This window comes from Plectrocnemia conspersa, unplaced genomic scaffold, assembly GCF_051122295.1.
Source record: "Plectrocnemia conspersa isolate PC_06_02 unplaced genomic scaffold, ASM5112229v1 ptg000014l, whole genome shotgun sequence".
NCBI classification, from domain to species: Eukaryota; Metazoa; Arthropoda; class Insecta; order Trichoptera; family Polycentropodidae; genus Plectrocnemia; species Plectrocnemia conspersa.
This window is the reverse complement of record NW_028277178.1, coordinates 19,634,398-19,655,944: the sequence shown is the minus strand read 5'-3', so window position 1 is coordinate 19,655,944 and position 21,547 is coordinate 19,634,398. Positions and strand designations below refer to the sequence as shown.

Here is a 21,547-nt window from a genome sequence, read left to right as displayed (position 1 = left end):
AGAGCTGGTTCGAAAGTGTGCGAGATTGCAACGCACGGGCGTGTTCCGGTGCATAAAACTGGAGTTCGACGTATAGAAGGTTAATGCTCGATTCCCATCGATACCTTTTAGAAGTGTTTAAATTCATAATAAATTCTACGAGAACTTAGAGAGTAATGTCCAAATGCTTTTAAGATAAATTTTCTTCGTACTAAAAATACATGTACTGGAATTATATATTGTAGTAAAATGCATTTTATGTGCGGAATTATCTTTGCCATATTTCATACTGCTCCTTTCTGCATTTCGAATCTTATCTTTATCACGGGTCCACACTCACCCCACAATTGCGTGATTAATGAGTAGATAGTGGACGCAAATCTAATCTGATATATTTTCAAGATAAGCAGACTATTCTGATATTATAGTGCAACACAACACGTAAAAAATATTTGTAAGTATCCATCGCATTATTTTATGAAACATATACGGATAATCGCATGCTAATGCTCCATAAACCGATCGGATTTTTATGTCGAAGCACGAAAAGCAGCTTGGTAGAAAAGTCGCCCAAAGTTCTAGCATGTATGTACTACTAAACTTGTTCTGCCGGCGGTGGATTAGCCGTCGCGTGGAAAACAACCCCCATGGACTGATTCATGGGGGGCGGCCGGCGCCCCACCGAAAGTATGGCGGGCATGCGCGATGGACAGCGACGCCTCCTTATGGATTTTCATTTGAGTAGGGATGCTGAGCTTCGCAGCTTGTCTCGAGGGTCCGTCGCTAGTTTGAACAATAAACTCCAAATAAGTGTGATTAGAATAGCCGTTTAGTTCGTTTGGTTATTCAGAGTCGTTTTGTGTGTCAGTGCATCGAAGTAATATGACATTCGGAAGATATCGCCATAAAACACATGTTCATGTGTCAAACGATAGGAACGCTTGTTGTGTATGAATACGTGAGTATGAATTAATGTTAACAAATGTTTGCTTAGGTAGGTAGACTGTGTTGGCGTTTCTTTTCAGAGTTTCAATCGCAGTGATAACGTTTTTTATTGCGTTTGCTTTTTGATTGAGACGCATTCTAGACAATCGAGTTCCGAGAAAAATAAATGAACATTATTATAAAATAAAAAAATGTGCTACACAAACGATATATAATGATATATTATTAGAAGTAATATGATATGAGGAACAGATATGTTATAGTGCACACGTTTTAAATAAACTCAATTGATAATTTGCAAATACCTAATTATAAATATTTAATTTTTAAATTATATTAACTTCAACTAAGAGGATGATTTTATTTTTTCTGATTTTATAAAATAAATTTTAATGTGTGGATCAAGTAATTAAACGAAATTTTGCACGTTACATTTTTGTGTAATACATATGAGATAGTAAATAAACCTGATTTTTATTGTTTTTGCACTAAGAAATGTTGGATGCTACATAAAATGATATATGTATTATTAATTAAACCAAAATATGTATTGAAAAATAAATTATTTAACAGGGTTAATAATAAGTATGAAACAATTCTTAATACTTCTAAAAATCATATTATTTTTTCATGCTATAAAATGAGATTTTATTAAATTTAAAATAAAAATTATATACAATATAATATTACGCCTTTCAATCGTGTTCTTTGAAAAATATGTTCCACAGTTTAATATAAAAAAAAATCATGAGTGCATTCTTCCAATATAGTTATTACAATGTGTGATAAAAAATATGTTTTCTATTTCTATTCTTTATTAATATTTTTTCCTTCAAAGTAGTTTCCAACATAAATATCACATTTTTGCTAACATTTATTTCAATCCACAAATCATTAGTAAAACGCAACATTTTCGGAAATCATTGTCTTTTCAATGTCCTATTATTTGCGAGAAAATAAGTCGTAGGAGGAATATTCGGTAAATACTGTTGCTGCGATATCATGACGGTGTTGATTTTGGACAACAAATCATGAGTTGTGATCCGGTGCGTTATCGTGGTGCAAAATTTACCCCTTTTAATTTCTTTGTCCGCATTTATTAAACATGTTTTTTACTGGCTGTTCTTATGTTTTTTTTTCAATTTATTTAAATAAATAAACAAATAATAAAACAATTATTATAATTATTTTTGGCAATTTTATTCAACATTTGCTTAGCATTTTTACGATGCTATTTATGTTAAATAATTAAAAGCTTTAGAGAAAATTTGACTGCTACTCGCTTAAACCCAAAATTCATAGTGGACTATTTAATCGAAGAAAACAGGTAAAAGAACCTTGACATTCGATCGAACTTGACGTGATTTTTGTTTTGGTTTTTCTGAACGTTTTTATTGAGATGGTTAGATCTTTGATTTTATATCATAACCAAATATATATGATTTATGTAATGTTAGAGAAATTATAAGAATTGATTCAGCAATTTTTTTAAGACGCTGTTTGTGTTGAAAATTGAACAATTTTAGATAAAATTTGTCTGCTACTAGTTTTATGCCTAAAATTCGTAGTAGATTATACTGTTTTAACCGAAAAAAACATTAAAGAGAGCTTTGACATTCAATTGAACTTGACTAGCTATTTTTAGTCTAGGCTTCTTTTGAATTTTTGGATCTTTGTTTCAATCTCATAATTCGTCACCTGTTATGACGCGTTAGGGCAATTTCGGATTGTTGGCGATTTCTTTCAAATGCTTAGTAATTTCTTTAAGATGCTGTTTTTTATAAATTCACTAAGCAAAATTTTTTATATATTTTTTCTCTTGGCATATTTTACGTATTTACGATTACCTTGTTAACATTTGTACCACTCTAAACGATATAGAGCAGTCCGTAACGTCTCAGACTAATAACCATGAGGTGACGGGTTCGAGTCTCAGCTGCAGACTCAAATTTGTATTTATAAAAATGCGCTTTTTTTAAAAAACCGTCCCAGTTGCAAAGTGACATTTATTTATTTTGATATATATTTATTACATATAATAATTTATAATTAATATTATCGATATTACCGATTTCCAGACTTTCAATCTGCTGGTTAATATTTGTATATATTTATTATGTTCTGTTAGAGTGTACAGATATACTCCGTTGTAACGTATTGGACTTTCTTCTGTCAATTGACCAAACGTAGGTTGCGTGAAAATAGATTCAAAATCATCCTGAAAAATTAATCATTTCAATTTTTATTATTTTATATTAACTATGGGATTTTTTTAGCATGTAAGTAGAAATCTGTAATTTTCACATTTTTTTTGGTTCTTTACAGTCTTATTTATATAGAATGTAATTTATGTACAGATATAAATTGTTTACTTCATTTATTTTTAAGCGGAGAAGTTGGACGACAAAATTTCCATATTCAAAAAAAGTTTTTTCACTTAATTTTTAAGTGCCGAATATCACGATATTTTAAATAAAGAGTAGATCGTCGTAATTCAAAAAGTTTATCCATCACTGAAATTATAAATTTATAACATAATTGTAAAGGAAATTAAAAAAAAAATAAAAAGCAGCATTTATTATTATTTATTATAAAGTTTTTATGTAGGCAATACGATAATTTAAGAATTACGTTGCATGCATGAAAACTTTCTGTTATTTTTTTTATTATATATTATATTATTGACATTAAAGTGCTTGATGATGTTGTTGAAAGTTAATAAATTATTTTTAGGCTCCTTGTATAAGGCTTTTATACACATATTTAAACTAGTGAGATTTTTGTTTACGTCCGGCCGTTACGTTTTTTAAACAGGTTGCTCGCATGTAGATTTTTAACGCTATTTCAGGAAAAAATACAGTGGCACTTGTATTTATAAATATTCCTAAAAGGTATTGTGATGCTTCTATTGTTTCGTACCGTCCACTAAGCCCTTGTTTTATGTACTACTTTGGAGCTATATTGTCTGGTATGATGAAATGCTTACCGACCTGCCAACATTTATGACTTAATAACGTAATTGGTTGCTGATGTACACAGTAGATTTGCAGCGTGGTCTAGCACACTCATTATTCTTGATCCTAACTACGAACTTTCTCGGAAAGATTGTTTTTTGAGCACATTTTTGCATTTGCAAAACGTCTGATAAAATTTGATGAATTTATTCTGTAATTATCCTGACCCTCAATCGGCGGTATTTTTCAATCGCAGCTCTCATAACTATCACATTTTGATTGTTTGTTGATAATATTGACTTTCTAGAACGAGGTTCGTATTTAACGTTTACTCGACCCCCTTTGAAAATTTAGAGTTACATAAAAATACGTGTTGGTTGTATAATACTACGGTACACAAACAGGTAGCACAGCACTGAATCAATAGATGCAGCTAAAGTTACTATTCGTAAATGAGGTGTTACGATGCCTATTTGTTCATAAACAAATCAGTACACTTACTTTTGGGATAGGCATAAAGTATTATATACCTCATTTGTAATATGTTAAGAATATATCCTACAGAACCGTTTGATTTACACATTTTTAAATCTTTAAATTATCTTAGTATTATGCTAATTGATGCAGTGTTTCTGATCTCATTTTTATGTGAAATTCTTTTCGTTAAGGAATTTATTTTAATTATTAAAAGTTAATTCAATTTCATGGTTCATTATATAAAAATACTTACTTGTTTAATGATACGTGTAAATATATTATATATGTACATACATGGATGTTTAGATATTTTATTACTTGTACATAATTATCATTCTTTAATGGAGAAACCATGCTATCCGTTAGCGATGTTAACCTTATCTACCGCAAACCTTATTCAGACAATTGTTGCCAACATGGGAAAATGCTCTCGGCTTAGTAATGCACGTTAAAATATTATAATAATAACACGTATATTACATGGATGTTAGTCTATAATATCAGTGTGCAGTGTCATGTTCAAAACATATTCGTTGGTGAGCGATGAATATTTCGAAGTAGCTCCTAGTAAAATCGATCCGTTTTCGAAGAATGAAGTACATACATTCATATCCTTGACATTTCAGACTTATTGAATAATATATAAAATAATATACCTTCATATAATTGATTAGTTTGATATTAAATAAAATATTAATAAATAACTTCGTTAACAGTCACGTAACTCACATTGCCGTATAAATAAATATATAGTTTAAATTTAGTGAAATATACGATATTTTGTTGATTTCTATAGGAGCTTCATCCCATTGATTTTGAAACGTAATTCCGCCGCACTTTTTTGCTGTAATAAAATTTTTTCGAATAAAAAAATGATACCAATATTTAAAGCTATATTGTCACTGAGATCTTAAACTAAATTTTTCAGTCCAAAATCTAGGTGCTACCTAGTAGCGACCGATGTTCTCAGTGATCCTGAAAATATCCAAGATTGGCATAGAGAAAAATAAGTTCATATACTTTATAATCAAATTGAAAATAATTTTGATATACAAAATAGTCAATTGAATTATTTCTTTTTTAGATTATACATTTGATGTGTTTGCTTAAATATTGTGAAATAAAGTAAATATATTTATATTATATGTGAAAAAATCTTATCGCAGGTAAACCAATGATAAAAACGACTGATAATACAACGTCGGATGATAATGTCTGAGTTAGTATCAAATTTGTCGTCTAGAACAACCAGCTTAACAAAAAAACTGCGGAAAATTTAGGGTATGTTTAAAAAACTTTGAACGTTTTATATATAAATTATAAATATACGATTTTCGACTATTATAAATATACGATTTTCGACTATTATAGTATTTCAATTTTATAACTACTGTACCATGTTTCAGTTCAACAATATATGTTTATATTGTATAAACATATATTAATATAAATTGTTGTGCATATATATTTTACTTCAAAAATAATTGAAAATGTAATATATAATACATATATGTGTAAATACATTAAACAGCAATGGTACATATTACATTAAAAATAACTAGATATTATATCAACTGGAATACACATAAAATTATACCGATACCATAAATATTTATCGACATCATAAAAACCACAATACTATTTTAGTAACATTATTCATTAAAATGAAATTGTCGTTTTTCTTATTATTGAATTATATATATTCCCAAAATGGTTTATATGGTCAATTTATTATAATTGTAGATAAATAATATTAAGTATTATATGCTATTATATTTTAATTTTATAATTTATCTTTCTTTCATGTTAGATCAAGTTTTTATTATATGTGTAAACATATGTATATGAAGATAACGTGAGAGAAATTGGTATACCGAAATTATTTTAGAACGAGATTTCTTTGCAAAAATATTCACTGAAGTATTAATTCGCTTCTAAGCATATATAAAATGTTGTGTATTAATTAATATCAGGCGAAAGACAAAAAATGCTCTTTGTGCGAACAGGGGGACGACTAGACCCCAGATACTCGTTTTTGGTTTTCGTTTTCTATTTTTCAGGTAGTCATATATTTTTTATATCGAATAAAAACCATTACAAGATACTTGTAACATTTTATTACAGGATTAACTTTAGTAAAAAAAATGTAATATATGGCAAAATATATAGAAAATGGGGTCCTTACGTCCCCCATTTCGCTCACACTGTATTTAAAGAAGAATACAGCAACGGCGCTTTTGCGAAACAATTAATAAAATATGGCTTACTTCCTTTTTAAGCAATATAATAATAATGACGTTAGAATATGTCTGAGTTTTTAATTTCTCTAAATTTTGCCAGAATTTTTAAATCGATTTTTATTTTTATAATTTAAATTAAGAATCATTTGTTATAAATATAACGCATTCTTAAAGCATATTATTTTTTATTAAATTTTATTCAATTATAAACGAAAAAGAAGTTGGTTAATTTATATTCTTCTTTATGTCTAAACTTAAAAATACATTTTAATTTTGAGAATCTTTGATTTGTGCAATTAAGTAACAGATTTGAAATCGGAAAATTTGCTAACGTAGTTACTATCTGCTTGCTGACAAAAATTCTGATTCTTTGCACTTAAACAACGGATCATATAGTACCTATCCGTCTTGTTTGCTAATCGACGGGATGGGTAGAATCTATTTTTATAGACCTGTAGTGCTTAACGTGGGGTCTGTAGTGTTTTCCATGGGATTTATGGTTGTACTGTATGAAAAAATATTAGGACCATATTTTCTCTCTTGAATCAAGATTAAATCGATATGTTTACGCGCACATTTAGATCTTAAAATGACATATTTTTTTCGGTGTGACAGAGCCATTTATTGTATAATAAATTAAATTTGACCCACGCTGTAACCCACCGACTACTGAAGGTGCTAATAAATTCATTTGTAAATATGTATTTTAAATAAAAATAAAACAAAGTTAAAATATTGATTTTTTAAAACATATGCCACTATTAGTCAAAATTTTGACTATTTTTTTAGTATTCCTTATACAGTGAAATCTTTTTGTAACTAATACCGAAATAACGAAATTCCCAGTATAACGAATTTTCAATTTGTCGCGAAAAACTTTCTCATACAAAATTTTTTACAAAGCAAAAATAAAAAAAGTAAAGAGGTTTTTTGATTTATTACATACAAGTTATAAAATTGATTTGAAACCCTGTGGACGCGTTAATCAAAAATAAATATTAAATTGTTTTGTTTTTTTTTTTTTGAAAAATGCAAATTTTATTTCGTTGCTGTATTTAAATATTCTTACTTTTTCCATTTTTATTAATTTTAAATTATATTTTATGTTTATTTGCAAAAAAAAAGTTTTTTCTTTAAAATATTTTTTTTACCGATTTTTGCGTAAAGAAATAATAAAAATCAAAGGGTTAAATAAAGAGTTAATCATATAATCATTTTTTGTTGCTCTTCTCAAATCAGAAGTTCAGTTCTGTCAAAATCATTGTAAAATTGTTTTGTTTTTTTTTAATATTAATACGAAAGAAAGTCAACATTTTAGTTTGGTGAAAAAATCTAGATAAATTATTATAAAATTAGTTTATATTAAATAATATTGATATTACTAAATTTGCATGCACAATTAACAGAATATATTTCCGCAAAAATTAAAAACCTTAAATATAAAAAGTAAATAACACTTTGAGTGAATATATAATTAATAAATACATAATAAAATTTTCGCATTTATTAGTCATTAAATAAATGATTCCAACTTATTCGACTAATCACATATAAATTTAAAAACGAGGTGTGTAATACACGTTGATATGTATGTATTAAAAATAGTTATTATGGTTGCCTTCTTGCGTGTGAATAGCACGAGAATATAGGCGCATATGAATTACTAGATACAGTTATTTCTACGAATAGGCGAACTAAGCGATCGATATGTAATCTACCTCACATATATATTTTATTTGACAGGTTTGTACTGTTTTTTTATAAGTAAATAATTACTATAGTATGTGTAAATTATTCACAACTAGGGCAACGAGTTTATTATTATTATATTCACAATGATTTTATTTTAATTTAACACGCAAATTACAACTAACGACAGGAAATGGAGACAATATAATATTAAAATAGGTGTACATAAAAAAACTTATGTCAACATAGATATTCGAATAAAACTTTTATAGTTATGCGATAACTATCCTGTCAAAATGATAAAGCAAATTTCGTTATCTATATATAGATGTGTAACTCATTGCACAGTGTATGCATTGTAGTATATATTAGAAACGATAGAGTAGCGATAATGTTTAATGAAAGGTGTATTACAAGAAATATCTTAAGTTATACACATAAGCTTTTAGAATAATAAAATTTTATAATATCAGGAATCGAAATACTGGACGGATGCTCTACACAGTCTGTTAAAATTCGCATATATTTCGCATGTTGTTGGTGGCTTATAAAAAATGTCAACTTCTTCAAATGGCAATTTTAAGGGCTCGTATACACAATATGAAAGATATTTCAATCGTAAAAACGCGACATCGTCTGTCATAAATACGTGTCTGGAATGGTATGTCCCTATGTAGAACGTGTTTTGACGATTTTCAAGTACTATGTACTTATCTATCTATGGTGGTGCTTATGCGTGAAAACTATACGTATAGTAGTGAAACTCAACATAGAAATACAAATGAGTACCGAGAACTGAATACATAAATTCAAAGCATTAATGTGATATATTTACAACACTATAATGATTTATTTATAATTTATTGTGTTTGTAACTCGCTACGTAAACAATTTCATATTTTAAGTTCATACGTAATAAAAATTCTATATTTAGATTTACCATATACATATATATGAAAATAGTAAATTTTTATGAAATATTTATTTATGTTTACATCAACCGTTGCAGATTTATATGTAAGTATATACATAGAGGCCAAAGATAATATTATATGTATACTTAATATATCATCAAACATAAAAATATTATGTATGATGATGGTATTTCGTATGAGTGAAACGTTTTTAGATTTAATGTTTTTTTATGATATTGTCATGGCTTCTGTTTCAAGAGTATTAATTATTTATTAATAATCGCTGTGCAACAATTTAAATCACGTTTACGTACTGTTTATATGCATATGTCCCCCTTTCCATGTCTATATCAGAAGTAACCAGTCGTCTCCAAAGCGGGTCGAATTCTAAATTCAGGACGTCGAGCTAAACCAAATTTGACGTGAAGAGGGAAGCGGTTGCTTCTTCGATCTTCGCCAGAGGAGGCCGGTGGCTCTTCTTGGTTGAAGTTCGTACAAACTTAGCGAGTTCAAGTTGGACAGCTTTTGGTTTGAAATTATTGTTGGTGGTATGGAAGTTATCTTTGGGGCTTTGTGTATTTTATACAGATGCCACCCCCTGAGCGAAATTTGGGGCTCGCCGTGCTGCTATTACTAATTACTGGTCTGTATGTAACCGCTATTGATCGTATGACAAAAGGGACATGACCTGCCGATATTTATGACTTAATAACGTAATATTTAGTTTCTCACGCTGGTGTGTAAAACCTTTTTGGCCTGTTTTAAAAATTGCATTATTTTAGATTAGCTTTGGTAAATCATTTTGTTGCCTATGTATAATGTGGTCAAGTGGTAAGATAAAACAGGTTGATTTTGTATTTTATGGGTTTATGGGTTGTTACAGTGAAAATATATTTTCACTGGAATTTCAGTAGGCAATACATTATCACTGGCAGATATATATTCCTACTAGTGTAAATATAATTTCTATTATTTTAATACTGTCATGAAACACCACCAGTGAATTTCGTTCATGTTCCGAACGTACGTGAATAAATACAGTTTCACTGATATTGACCAGTGAATTATAAATAAATCAATTGTTTGATACATTTTAAATGACTTAGTGAAATTACTGAAGAAAGATAAACATACACTGTAACATATATAACATATCCTCTTGAATTGATTAAATAGAATAGTGTGTGACATGCAACATGATTTTTAACCACAAAGATTAGATAAAATTACGCGTTGATTTTAACAATAATATATCGCATTTATAAATCATTTGACACAGAATAATTAAATTTCTATGATTGCTCAAGATATATTATGATGGTTAGTATTTTTTAAAACCATTTTTCACTCTACGTTTAAAAAAAATATTTTTACTAATTTAATCTTTATTAATATATCTTAGAATCTGATCTTAGAATTACCAATCTTTATTAAGGATGGAATAGCGTAATACGTAACGTCTCAGACTAGTATCTTTGAAGTTGTGGGTTCGAGCCTCGACAGCGACACTCGAATTTTTATTTATAAAAATGCGCTAAAAAAAATCTATTAATTATAAATTGTATAGCACATAATAATTTATAATTAATAATATAGATGTCACTGATTCCCAGACTTTTAGTCTGGTGGTTAATACTTACTTGTAGGTATTGATTATGTCCGATTGACTTACTCAGTTGGTACAGATTTGCCTGTTGTAACGCATTGGGCTTACGCCTGTCAGGCTACGACGGATTTAATAAAAATAAATAAACATCATATTTAGCCAGTAAAAATTGTTGGTGAAAGAAAACTAAACGTATATTATAAATTAGGGCATAACTTTATATATAAATAAGATAATATAATAACCGTTTTAAAGGTGTAATAAATAGCCGTAAAAATTGCTTAAAACAATAAAAACTAACTTATAAATTGTAAAAAAATAGAAACTTTTATATTAAATATTTTACTTTTTTATACTTATTATTTATTTATGTTCAATAATTGTTATAGTATGACAGACGTTAGCCCGATGCGTTACAACGGGGTACATCGCAATCAACACTTGAAAGCAATAGATATCACCATTCACGAATTAGCTTGATTTTATTTAATAATATATTACAATATTCATCCGTGAGATACGGCAAATCTAGGAAAACATAATCTGTGATGATCGATCCAAATTAATCACTAATTTGAATCTCTCATTCGTACTTTTCGCGTAGCATCAATGATTTTATTTATGGCATATTAATATATATTTATATATTAGCACAAATATGATTAATTTAGAACCAGAGAAACAGTACATTTAAAATTTAAGCCATAAGATTTTATACACCTACTCTAATCTTAATCGGAAATTAAATTTTTATGCAACGTTTACTTTCTTATCTCATAAATGAAATCATGATTAATTTTTGGTCAACATCGTTAACTTGTGATAAATAAATTCTTAGTAACAAAATGCAATGGTTATAAATAGTAGTGTTATATCGCGAAAGAAACAATAATGCTAATATTTCGCGAATGTTACATTAAAAATAAAATTAATTTTATACCTGTTCTATTGATATATTATGTATCATTTTCTATGTTATTGAAATGTGTAAGAATTATATTTTTATAAAAATAACTTAAATGAATTTTAATTTTTTTTTAAATTATGTGCAATACACATAATTTAAAGAAAAGCTTTCTAAAGATTAAAAATAATATGAAACTATGGTGGTGCTTATGCGTGATAAACTATAGTCATGCAAATGAGCTCCGATAACTCGATACTTTAAATTGATTATTTGTTTTAATACAATATGGCAATCTAGAAATTTGATGATGTAAGCTAAAAACAAAATAGCAGAGAGTAATATGACACGTAATTGATTCGAATTATCACAAATTTTATACGTTTGTGTACATTATTTCCAACGATTGACCGCACGTCGTTTTTCCGGCGTCCAGTGCTTGTCAAACGTCCGTCAGCGATGCATCGCTTTGTGTTCTGTGTCGCTATTGAAAAAATGATAAAGCGGTAAGTTTGCTTTAGCGAAACCGCAGTGTTGACTGAGAATTTCCTGACTTACTTTATACTTTTTAACGTTATCGCAAGAAGCAAACGCGAAAACAGTTGTTTATGCTAAACTTTAGTTTAATCGTTCAGTGTAGTCTGTGTTGTGGTTAATATTGTTGGAACCCGTTCTACTGTCAAATAAAATGTTCATTTACAAAAAATAATGATAATAAATTATAATTAAAAGTAAATGTAAAAATAACAATTATTGTGGCGCGTGTTAATGATGCGGTTCTCAAACGGTGATTTTATAATATGTTTTATATCTTGGATATAATATCAATCATAGCAGAATTTCTAATTTACATGTGAAAATATGAGTCAACTAACACAGGGTAAATATAATTTGTAGTATGTACATATAATTATATAATATACATACATATGGCTGTGTTGGTCATTGCTAAATTTGTGAAGCTTCATAATTTGATCACAAATATTTTTTACACATTCGTAGAACTATATTCGCTCGACGGAATTCCCGAAAAACATGTCAATCACAATAATGTAATGATTATTTCTTCAGTCATTGTATACGAAGGATTATATGGATGAAAATAAACATGTACATGACAATATGGGTTATTTTGTTGATTCGACTCTGTAAGAATTTTATTAACAATTATAATAACTCGAATATTTTTATGGTTGTGATACCATGATACATAGTACTTATTGTAAACATGAGTTTTTTGTTTCAAGTTATTGTTATGGATTTTAAAGTAGATGTATAAAAATAACTGCAAAAAATATTTTTTCATAGTTGATTTAATATTATTTTATCTCTATAATCTTACACATAAAATTACTTTAATTTTATTTTAATTGACATTGATTATTTATTGATTTAACAGCATAAATAAAATCGACTTTTAAAAAAAAACTATATATATAAGATGAAACAACTTTGACATAATAAAAATCAGCTCTTATTCTAAGCGAAATAATGCATAAAGCTACTGATAATACTCAGTACATTAACAAAAATCATTTTCTAAAATATAAACACTGAGACATCTCTTAATAGTGAAAAACACAATTTGTATAAGTAAATTCAAAAACGAGATCTATACATTCTAAAGAACAGACCTTTGTAAAAAAAATGTGTAGATCTAGGATTACAAAATTACATTACAATAAACACTAATAAAACACACCACTGGGGACCTCGGATAATGCACATTATCCGAGGGCACAGACCCCCGGCGATATATAGGGGCTGTTGTCGGCGATGTGCTTTCTGGTATCGTCGCTTTCAGGATCGAGGATGAGATGGTGCGGACTTCCAGCTTACCCTCGATGAAGTAGTCTGGTATAATACAGGCAATTTAAGAGAGTACAAATAATGCAGAACAAGTGTCTTAAAATTGAGCTAAATATCCCAGAGTTAATAGTATTGGACTCAATCAGTGTAGCAGTAAAATAACTACCATAAAACAAGTTTTGGACATATGAAAACCCATTAAAAATTGAATAAGTCGACTCTCTCATGGGAAAACTATTTAATTATAATAGCAAATGCTTGCATTACGAGTATAATGATAAGTTTCTAAATCACATTTTATTACAATAATATTTTTAAATATTAATACAGGTAGTATATCCATAAAAAAAGTTTATAATAGACACTTGAGTTAATGAAAATATTAAAGAGGAGTATGTTAAATAAAATAAATTGTATTGTTTTTTAGTGTTAAGGCAAACCCAAAATAAAATGCTACGAACTTTTTTTCAAACTAGTATTATTTTATTAATTTACTTAGCTAATATAGCTAATTGTTTATAAATAGCACATAAAAAAGTAATATAAAATAAAAAAGATATGAAAAGTTTTATTGCTCCAACCGAATAAATATATATGACAAGTTTTACTTAAGTTTCATGCGTGCAGCCAATCGTGCGTGATATGAGACAGTATATATAGTGTGCCAATAATCGTCGACTGACTTCCGTTTTCTTTTTCTTTTCATGTTAAAGATTACCAGGAAAGCGGCTGACACCATGAGAAAATAACAGGGGAGGTTTTTGTAAAGAGTATCCAGAACTAGACGACATGCGCCATGCCGCGCCTTCGCATTTCTTTGCGAAGGGGGCTGCTGGCGCTCCTGGTGGTCACGTCACTTCTGGCCTTCTGGTCCAACATATTACAGGTGAAAATTCTCAATTTTTAAAATTATTTTGTGTACTGTCTTTTTTTCAGGAAATCACAATTAACTGGACAAAGCTGGATTGATTGAGCTATGATTCAACTCCAACTCGAGATGACTTTTGTTCATTTTCCAGATTGAGTCATGAATTTTCGATCCAAACTTATATTTGTTTTAAAACATACAAAGCAATCAATAACATGTGTTTTTTTGTCTAATATTATTTTTATATACATATTCTACTAAAATTTAAATTTAAATTTAAAAAAATAAGCATTTTAATTTTTTTTTTATATTGTAATATTTTTATTTTTGGAGTACCACAATGCTCTTATTTGAGTCATTTGCTCTTCAATCTATGTGCCAATTAAGATATGCAGATAACCTAAACATGTCAAAGATCATTCGCACAAATGCTGATATTTACAAAAAAAAATAGTCAAAATTGTAATATAAAAAATAGTGGTCGATAAACAACCGGTTATCTTTGTTCATTGCCAAATGTCACATTGTTACATTTGTTACATGTTTTAACTACAAATACTTCCATCGAGTACTTAGGAGTGACGTTCGAGTAGGGTGTAGATTTAGTATGTCGGTAAAGTTTGCATATGGTGTCGAAGATGCTCGGCTTTGTTATGCGGAGCGCGAACTTTAATAATTAATTGGCTATTCTAGTTCTGTACAATATGCTAGTTCATAGCGTCCTTGAATATGAATTATAATGTAATTTAACACTTTCGCGGACACGTCTGCAATTGCAGTCAAATGGGACACGTCTGCATATGAAAACCTCTGAATATACATAAATAATAATTAAATTTAGGTCAAGATATAACATACAATGAAAATATTTAGATATTTAAATATATATATATATATATATATATATATATATATATATATATATATATATATATATATATATATATATATATTTACAAATTTTTGCTATATTAGTGTCCTAGAGTATTTCAATACGTTTTTTAAGTATCCGCGAAAGTGTAAAAGAAAATTTATTGAATTGAAAAGAGATACAATATACACATCAGCAAAGTTTGCACGGCTTTGCTATGCGGAGCGCGTGTCACCTTAACAATGTATTAGCGCTTGGCGGTTGGCGTTCTCTACATCGTAACGTTCTCTAATTGTCTAGAATCTCAACACAGCAAAGTACTCTAGTTATTGGAGAGAAATAAATTCAAATTCTCAGAAACCTCTACAGATTCGTAGTTTTATTCTAATACCTTTTTGTTAAAAGAATACATCTTATTGCATTCTCAGCGTAGCGTACATATGTACAATAAAGCAGTATTTAAAGCTGCTAAGGGATGGCAATGTTCAAAGGCTTTCAGCTGTGAACTGTAGAGTGCCCTAGGGAGTCGTGATCGCGTCCTTTATTCTTGACGTCGCGGCCAGTACTTCAACGCTTGAGAACAGTCCCCTCGAAGCTTGTCAAACACAAATATCTTTCCGGCAATAGCTACAAAGAGCTGAATGAATTTATGTGTTCAAACATTTGGCTTAGTTTAAGAAAACATTCGGCAGATAATTTGCCTAATGCATGAATGAAGCTACAGGCTTGCACTTTTCATGAATTGGGCAAATTTTTGTCCATTTCATGCAATATGCGGTTTCACCGATTTGTTGTGACATATATACCACTAGTATATCATGTGAGAGATGTATTTAAGGCGAAGCTAAACAGTGATGCTATTGGTCCTAAATTGGCAAGTTTTCTCATTCATTCAAGCTTTGTCTAAGGATCGGTATAAAGGACTTAATACTTGTTTACATCGCTACTATACACATTACTTACACTGAATATGGAGGCTCAAGCGCCTCTCTCCATCACACGCGTTTTTAGAAAAAAACTAATTTGTATAACTTATAACAAATCTTAGAACACAATTTGTAAATATTTTACACATTTTGCAATTAATATACATTTGCTTATTATCAAGCCTTAAAAAAGAGATTTTTGCTCTCATTTTTTTAAATTATTAAATTTGTTTATATTTAACTGAGATGATGTTAGTTAGCTTATAAAATATATATTATATATGCATATGTAAAATACGATTAACATACACCAGCGAGTTTCCCAAATTTCTCCCGTGTCATACTCTAATATTAAAATTAATCTATTAATATATAATGTCGCTTGAATATTAAATTGATGAAACTAGTAAGCGAGATTGTTACGTATTAATGCCTAGTTATTATTTATTTTTAATTGTGGTATATGTATATACAATATCGTAATAAAAAGCTTTTTCAGGTAAATAGAATATTCTAGACATGACTAAGTATATATAATAACATAGATAGGCAATCATAAATTTTATGGTTCGTTACTTTATTATTAGTAAAAAGAAAATAAAAGTATAATGGCATTTTTGCGTTAAAGTATTTTAAAAAAAAAATTAAAACTTATTTTAAAATTATTTTACAATGCTGATAAACATTTTTAAGTACATAAAAAGTTATTAATTGATATTTAACCTCTTTTTTCAGTTTACTCTTTTCAGTGGAATTACTTTCGGGAAACAAAACGGCGCAGTTCCATCTGCAGATCCTTCAGATTTGACAAATGACGAAAATGTGGACGACAATGAAAAAAGAAAGGATCATGTTCGAGGGAACGACGGTTTTCCGCCCTTGGTTTGTTTTTCATTATATATTCTAAGGTTTAATCATGAGCTCATAAATATAAATCCATTAACAAATCCATAAATATAATACACTGGAACAATGAAATATAGCACATTATTTAAGGAAAAATATAAATAAGATAGCAACTACTCAACATTGAAAAAATCAATAGTTAAATAAAAATATGTTTATTATAAGTGAAATTAATTTTGCAATCATTTATAATTATTATTAGTAAAATCGATCAAACCATTAACTCTTGCGTTCGTGTCGCATGTGTGACATTGAACGTTTTATTATAGTTTGAACTAGAATATAATTGGAAGAATTGTATAAATTGTTGGTAAAGGTAACAATTACTAATGGAATACAATAGATAATATGCGATACAATAGACAATGTATTTTTTATAATATAAATCGTAAAATAAATTTTCTTTAAGTCGTTCAGTATTCCAGTGCTCATAGGAAAAGCAATTGGATATAAATACAGATATGACCCGTACTCTCTTTTTTGAGATATCTGAGAAACTTTCTCTGCGTCCTCTCCAACCAGAAGTACTTCACTTTACCGAGATGTTTGACAATGCAGCTATATTCGTGGACTCTACGAACAAGTGTATCGTACAGATCGCGAATCGGCAATAAATTGTTTTAGTGGTACGCGCTCCGCTTAACGAAGCCGAGCATCCTCAATGACTTATCGCTAACTATGGCAATGTGCATACAAAATCCTAATTTATGCTTGAATGTCACTTCCAAATCATCGACGGGAGAATTATTGCTTAAAACACTTGCATTTTAATTGTAAGAGAATTCTGCTGGGCAAGAAGATCTGGAAAATGCAAGAACGTGAAACTTAGCAATGCCAAAAAATATTAATAAAAATATTTGTACATATTTAATTTTCAACAAAAAAAAAACTCAAGAAATCAGCAAATTTCTCGAGAAACATGATTTCTCTATTTGGAGAAATCATTAGTTTATACCTCACATTTTCATCGGTGATCGACATGTTAGGCTGCTTATTTCTTTTGTCATTTTCGATATCCTTACGCTACTTTTGAAAATGTTTGCATCTTAAAATATACCAGTTAGCTTTAGCATGTACTATTAGATAGAGACAGGTCACTTACAATCATGCTTTTCTTTTTTTTCAGAATCATGCCAACGATATAAACGAAATAGACGACGGGAAACCTTACCCAAAAATAGAAGTAGATAAGCCATGGTTCGTTCAAGGAGGTTCTCGTCGGCCCTTACCTGCCATGAAGGATCTCACAGGACGCCGCGTTTCGAAATTGTTTCCAGAGGAGTCATCGGACGACAGGATACCGAACCAATTGATGTTCATGCCTCCTGATTATCGACTACCGGAAGAGGGCGAAACGCCCAAGCTCAAAAAAATTTTACTGCCCAACGGTCTAGGCGCTTGGAACGTGAAACCAGGAAGAGAAATGTTCAATAAGATAAGTTCTTGCCCAATTAGCACGTGCGAGATAACCGGCGACCACACTGCTGCCATAGATGCAGATGCTATATTATATAAAGATCATTTTATACCACCTAACGTGGCAAGACCCATCAATCAGGTATGAACTTAAATCTACCTTAAAATCCTAGAATTTCCTATCTCTTCTTTCTTATTATTTGTTTTATTTATAGTATTCATTAAAAACCTCTGATCTATTTTTCTTTCAACATCCATCGTGGTACAATAATACACCAATAGTTTAATTTAGTTCCCATCATAAATGCATTGGGTATTGGAAAATAATTTATTTTATTTTTAGGTTTGGATTTTATATTATTTAGAGTGTCCTTACCATACTCCGAACATTAAAAACGCTGATCAATTCAACTGGACGGCGACTTACCGAAGGGATAGTGATTTGGTAGCTCCTTATGAAAGATGGTATTACTACAATCCTAAAATGACTCAAATTGAAAATATGGAGAGAAATTATGCGTCAAATAAAACTAAAAAAGTAAGTATTTTGTGTTTTTACCTTTTACATAGTATTATAGTTTTAAGTCTACAGCAGGCGTTATTTTAATACGTTATAACGAATGAAGTATTACTTCAGCAATGACCAAATTCTGTCATTTTTTTAATATTAATTAGTAATTATTCACAATAAAATTACCAGAGAATAAATAAAAGAAATACAGTAAAAAAACAAATAAATGTATTTATTACAAATTGTATTATTATTATAATGCTCAAAAATATTACTATTTGATTCTCTCTGTTATCGTTTTCTATTATCTCTCTGTTTTATTTCTTTTAATAAAAAAATGTTCCATTGTATTTTGTTTATGTTTTTCACTCATTTTAATTTGATAAAAATGTAATTTTATAATTAAATAAAATAACTATAGAATAGATAATATTTAGACACTTGAAAATATTAGACTGAAATCCGAAACAGATTTAATTTAACACTTAATCAACGCGTCAATTTTTGTCGCGTGATTTTCGCGCAACCCAGAATTACTTCAATAAAATTATTTTATCAGTGTCTTGCTTCTTGAATGAAAAATTAATTTAAATATTAAATTTCGGTCATCTGCGGTTTAAATACAGAAGAGGCGATAATAATGTCAGTTTAAGATATGTTTTATTGCTTTGCTTCACGCTTGAATGAAATTTCTGGTGACATTTTATGATCTTTATGTATAAATTATACAAAAAAAATAATTATATTTCCATACCAGCAAAAATACATCTTCGAGTGAGTAACTATCATACTCCGTTCCTAATTGATTGTAGTCGCCAAATGTCAGAACGAGAGTTTGTCATCTATTTTATGAATATGTATATTTTTTGCATTCTTGTAATATCCACCCGCTCACGATATTTGGTATATAAAAAAAGATATGAAATATTTTTTTTATGTACTTGAAAAGCAAATTCTATTGCAATTAAAATGCCAGGGCGGCATCCTGACTCAAAAATAAGTACCAGGATGACGCCCTGACCCCACTATACCACTGACTATAACATTGTAAGTCACACTTTACTCAAAAGTGAGTAATCGATTGAATCATTTATGTAAGTATATTTTATAAGTAGTGCTGTATATGCTGTAATTTTATTTTATTTTTTGAACAATTACACAAATTTAAGTAAAACATTGCTTTAGTATTAAACTATTTTTTTTTTTATAATTTTAGGTTGCTTGGTTTGTTTCAAACTGCGGTGCTCGAAACCATCGACTTCAGTATGCGAATGAGTTAAAAAAATATATTCAAGTAGACATATACGGAGCTTGCGGTACTATGAGATGTCCTCGTTACAACGCAGATAAATGCTTCGAAATCCTAGATAAGGACTATAAGTTTTATCTTGCGTTTGAGAATTCAAACTGCAGAGACTATATTACTGAAAAGTTTTTCGTCAACGGACTTGGGTATAAAGTTTTATCATCTTTATAGAACATCTATATATGTACATAATATTTCTTTAACAATATATATATTACAATAGACGCAATATTCTGCCCATTGTGATGGGAGCAAGACCTGAAGATTATGAAGTGGCAGCTCCGTATAATTCGTATATACACGTAGACGAGTTTGAAAGTCCTAAAGAACTAGCTGAATATCTACATAGGCTCGATAAAGATGATGATTTATATAATTCATATTTCAAATGGAAGGTTAGTGTATAACAAATTATAAATTGTATAACATTAAAAATAATATATTTTTTAATCATAGGGTACCGGGGAGTTCATCAATACTTATTTCTGGTGTAGACTGTGTTCACTTCTACACGATAATATAAAACATAAAAGCTACAAAGATGTTAACGAATGGTGGCGAGGGCGAGGAACATGTACGCACACTTCTTGGAGGAAGACTTACAACGATCAAGATTTCAGCGAAAATATGGATCGTTAATGCGTAATCTGTCTATGTTATACATTTTAAAATCTATTTGTGATAAAAAATGTTGGTCATGCAATCGACATATCAACAGTGACAACCATTACCAAATACATAACCAAAAATGTAACATATGTAGGAGCAATCGATTGCCATACTACCTCCATAAAAGCTTTCAGAGCTCAAAGATTTACACAAATATATTATTTGTCGTTTACATAATAATATTCGTATAATGCATATTATAGAAACTACTCGTTATATAGAGCAATCATTAACGATACAATTTTTAAAATTCATGTATTTATAATAATATGAATTGTACATAAAGTTTCCTAATTATCTCAGTTACGCCTAAATACATGAATATTTTTAATATAATACAATATTAATAAAAATGTTTTGTAAATAAAAATATAAATTATTTTATTACATTAGGTACTTAATTAGTTTTACAATTGCTAATCTACTGAATATATATAATACATGTGTTTGGTGTCATATTTGAGTGAAAAAGTCTTAGTAAATTCGAAAGTTAATCTTTTAAACTAACTAGTATTTAAATCTATCAAAATGAACATTTTAAATCTCAATCACTCGAG

At 29.0% G+C, this 21,547-nt stretch overlaps 1 protein-coding gene across 6 annotated transcripts; it reads left to right on the top strand.

The window, feature by feature from the left end:
- The first annotated feature begins 414 nt into the window (after positions 1 to 414).
- Positions 415 to 21,106, top strand: FucTA (glycoprotein 3-alpha-L-fucosyltransferase A). 6 transcript variants are annotated; one of them, XM_088204529.1, is made up of 8 exons: positions 415 to 433; positions 14,231 to 14,403; positions 16,918 to 17,064; positions 18,215 to 18,646; positions 18,848 to 19,042; positions 20,232 to 20,467; positions 20,545 to 20,716; positions 20,778 to 21,106. In XM_088204529.1, the coding sequence occupies exons 2-8, from the start codon at positions 14,314 to 14,316 to the stop codon at positions 20,958 to 20,960; spliced, it is 1,455 nt and encodes a 484-aa protein (XP_088060655.1). In that variant the 5' UTR covers positions 415 to 433; positions 14,231 to 14,313; the 3' UTR covers positions 20,961 to 21,106. The 6 variants fall into 6 exon arrangements, with proteins under 6 accessions (XP_088060655.1, XP_088060652.1, XP_088060656.1 ...); XM_088204526.1 differs by lacking the exon at positions 415 to 433 and adding an exon at positions 699 to 937; XM_088204530.1 differs by lacking the exon at positions 415 to 433 and adding an exon at positions 4,873 to 4,891.
- The last annotated feature ends 441 nt before the right edge of the window (positions 21,107 to 21,547 follow it).